The 3,870-nt window shown below is 45.9% G+C and overlaps 1 protein-coding gene across 1 annotated transcript in view; it reads right to left on the bottom strand.

Moving 5' to 3' along the window:
• Positions 1-3,034: 3,034 nt before the first annotated feature.
• Positions 3,035-3,870, bottom strand: part of LOC103211219 (melanoma-associated antigen B1-like) — a 4,829-nt gene continuing 3,993 nt past the window's right edge. The window contains exon 4 of the mRNA XM_042783168.1: positions 3,035-3,067. Within this exon, the coding sequence (XP_042639102.1) occupies positions 3,035-3,067 (33 nt within the window). The remainder of the gene's footprint in view (positions 3,068-3,870) is intronic.

The raw sequence follows: 3,870 nt of genomic DNA, 5'->3' as shown, positions 1-3,870 counted from the left end.
GTAAATTTTGGTCAATGACATGAGACAAAGTATATGTGAACTGCTGTATGAAAAGTGAATTTACTCTGTAAATCTTCATCCAAATCCTAATAAAAAAAAAAAGAATGCCCAAGGAAGCAGCAATCAAGATATTAAATGACATACTGCGGTGGACAAATCTGCTGCGAAAGACCTCTTTCAAGTATTAGAAAGCAAAAATGTCACCTTGAGGATTAGGGTGTGCCTGACCCAAGTCATGGTATTCCCAGTTGCCTCATATGCACACAAAAGCTGGAAAATGGATAAGGAAGACAGAAGAATTGATGTATTTAAATTTTTGGTGCAGAATACAGACATGCCTCAGAGATATTGTGGGTTCAGTTCCAGACTGCCACAGTAAAATAAATATTGCAATTAAGCAAGTCACAAAAATTTTTTAGTTTCCTCAAACCAAACCAAATTTACTGCTATCGAATTGATTCCAACTCATAGCAACCCCCATTAGGTTTCTAAGGCTATAAATCTTTACAGAAGCAGAACGCCCCATCTTTCCTCAGTGGGGCAGCTGGTTCATTTGAACCACCAACCTTTTGGTTAGCAGCCAAACGCTTTAACCACTACACCACAAGAGCTTCTTTTCAGTTTCTAAGTGCATTTAAAAATTATGTTTACATTATACTGTATTCTATTCAGTGTACAACAACATTATGAAAAAATTTGAAATATTGTGAAAATTACCAAAACATGACACAGAGACACAAAGTGAGCACATGCTGTTGGAAAAATGGTGCCAATAGACTTGCTTGAAGCAGGGTTGCCATGAACCTTCAATTTGTAAGAAAAGAAAAAGAAAAAAAATATGCAGTATCTGCAAAGTGCAATAACGCAAAGGTGTGTCTGTACAGAAAATATCATGAACTTCCAGAAGGACAAACCAATCTGTCTTGGAAGAAGTATGGCCAGAATGTTCCTTAGAAGTGAGGTATGGACATGTTATTGGGAGGGACCAGTCCCTGGAGAAGGACATCATGCTTGGTAAAGTAGAGGGTCAGTGAAAAAGGTGAAGACCCTCAACAGATGGATTGACTCAGTGGCTGCAATGATGGGCTCAACCATAGCAACAATTGTGAGAATAGCACAGGACCAGGCAGTGCTGTTTTGTTGCACACAGGGTCGCGAAGAGTCAGTACTGACTCGACGGCACCTAACAACAACAACAGAACCATACACATCACCATGGGTGAATATCACAAACACGATGGAGAGCAGAGAAAGCAAGTCACAGACAATTACCTATAATGTACTTCTTCCTTCTATAGGAAGGTCAGGAGCTCTGGTAGCATAGTGGCTAAAGCACTTGCCTGCTAACCAGAAGGCTGGCGGTTCAAACCCACCAGCCACTCCTCGGAAGAAAGGTTGGGCAATCCTACTTCCGTAGTGATACTGCCTTGGAAACCCAAGGAGGGGTCGCTATGAGTTGGGACTGACTCAACGGCACATAACAACAACAACAATAGGAAGGTCAAAGCAGGCAAAATCAGACAGAAAATTATTTAGGAACGCATTCCAAGTTGGAAAGACTACACAGAGAAGACAGAGAACAAGGAATGGGAAATTCAGGATAGTGGTAAGCTCTGGGGCAGGAAAGGGCCTGGCGTTGGTGAAGGGCCCCTGGGAGTTCTAGTTCTTCAGCAATATGCAGATGCATAGGTATTCACTGCATTTCAAGTTTTAAAGCATATACCTTATACGTTTTCTGTATTTAATATAGATTCCAGAATTAAAAAAAAAAAATGAGGCAAAACCACTCTGGATAACCCCCATGCATTAAAGTCCTGTAATTTTTGTCTCTGCTTATTGTAAATGATAAGGAGCTCTGGTGGCTCAGTGCCTAAGGCATTTGACTGCTAACCCGAAGGCTGGTAGTTCAAACCTACCAGCTGCTCTGCTTGAGTATGTCAATCAACTTCATTGATTTGTGCCTTATTTGCTTTTTTTTTTTTTCTTTCAGCATTGATTAGGTTGATGTTACTAATTAGGTAGATATTACTTTAAGAGTAATATGATGAGTGTTACTCATTGAAAAGGAAAAGATATTTCACAGCATCTCTACTGTACTTGGGCCCCTTTAGCTCACCAAAAAAAAAAAATTAAAAAATCCCCAAACTCACTGCCATCGAGTCAAATACAACTCATAGTGATCCCTGCTTGGGTTTCCCAGGTGGTGACTCTACAGAAGTAGATTGCCCAACCTTCCTTCTGAGGAGTGGCTGGTGGGTTTGAACCGCCAGCCTTCTGGTTAGCAGTCAAGTGTCTTAGGTACCACGCGACCTAGAGAATGTTGTTACTGTTTTTGTCATTGTTTTTAGCTGCCATTGAGTCATCTGTTCCATTGCAACCTATTCACGATCACAGCAGCACACAGGGCTTCACTGACAGGTGGCGGGTGGGTGTGCAGGAGGTGCACTGGGCGGGAATCCAATCCAGCTCTCCCACATGGAAGATGAGATTTCTACCACGAAACCGTGACTACCTCCCTACGCCCTTGAACTAAGGATTCAAACTAAACACCAAACGCACTGCCGTCAAGTCGGATCCGACTCATAGTGACCCCTCCTTGGGTTTCTGAGCTGGTGTCACTAAGGAAGTAGATTGCCCAACCTTCCTTCTGGGGAGTGGCTGGTGGGTTTGAACCACCAGCCTTCTGGTTAGCAGTCAAATGCCCTAGGCACTATGCCACCAGAGCTCCCAACTAAGGACTACTGATGTCAATATTCTTATACTGGCCTGCAAGGAACTTGGCCTTTCCTCAGCTTTGCTCTTGGCACCTTCATACACTATTGTACAGGAAACATATATAGGAGTGGTGGTGAAGGAGCTCTAACAGGCCCCTGGAGTGCGCTATGTGACCTAGCACCACACTTACTCTGCGGAATATGCCCCAAACCAAAAGTGGAGGAGAGGGAAACTTCTTTCACAGCAGCAGGGGCCTGGCACCCTCGGGGCCCTGAGTCTTATCTGCAGCCTAGTACCATTTCTCATGGAGGTGCAGGGGTTAAGCTTCCTCTTTTGACCACCAGGCAAATGACTGGTCATGGACAGCAGCCAGGTTGAGGGTGAGAGGGCAGGTGGTGTTGGCCACTGGAGGAGAGAAGGTGAGAGAATATGAGCTCCTCAGCAGGGAGATGCCACCGGGGCTTTAAGAAGGCCCCTGTGCAGATTTCCTGGAAGGCCTAACTCTAGGAACCCATGGGCTGCTGTTCTCCTGCTCAGTCCCCTGAGAACCCTGGAGAGGACATCGGAGTGAGCCTCAGGCTGCAATCTTCCAGCCCTGCCTGGAGCGGTGCTCTCTGTTCTGGGTGGAGCTTTCACATTCAGGATCATCATGTTAACTGTTGTGAGGGTTGTGGCCCTCTTTCCTCTGCTGTTCTGAAGTGGGCACCTCAAAGATCCTTGGGATCCACAGGAAGGACCTTAAAGGGTGCCCCTGTCTACCACCCCTGCCAGGGGCACCCAATGCTGACAGCTCTGTGGGGGCCCTTCTCTGTCCTGGAGTCCTTGAGGTATCAGTCTTCATTCAGGGCCTCATCATAGCTCCGGGTGGGGCCTGGGAAACCTGCCTCTGCTGACTTGAGGGTCCTCCCCTCAACCCAAGGCCTTCAACAACCTGTTGCCATTAAAAAGGACAGTTCAATGATCAGGTATGCCTAGGCAGGGGGGAGTGTGCCCATGGCCATGCATAGAGTTGGCAGACGATGTTTTTACAAGAGTATTTGTATGTTCGGGAGCTCTGGTAGCATAGTGGCTAAGGCACGTGACTGCTAACCAGAAGGCTGGCGGTTCAAACCCACCAGCCACTCCTCGGAAGGAAGATGGGGCAATCTACTTCCA

Source organism: Orycteropus afer, unplaced genomic scaffold, assembly GCF_000298275.1.
Source record: "Orycteropus afer afer isolate SDZICR_OR568_19922 unplaced genomic scaffold, OryAfe1.0 scaffold00712, whole genome shotgun sequence".
Taxonomy (NCBI): domain Eukaryota; kingdom Metazoa; phylum Chordata; class Mammalia; order Tubulidentata; family Orycteropodidae; genus Orycteropus; species Orycteropus afer.
The sequence above is the reverse complement of the archived record's forward strand: the minus strand, read 5'-3'. Positions and strand labels throughout refer to the sequence as shown.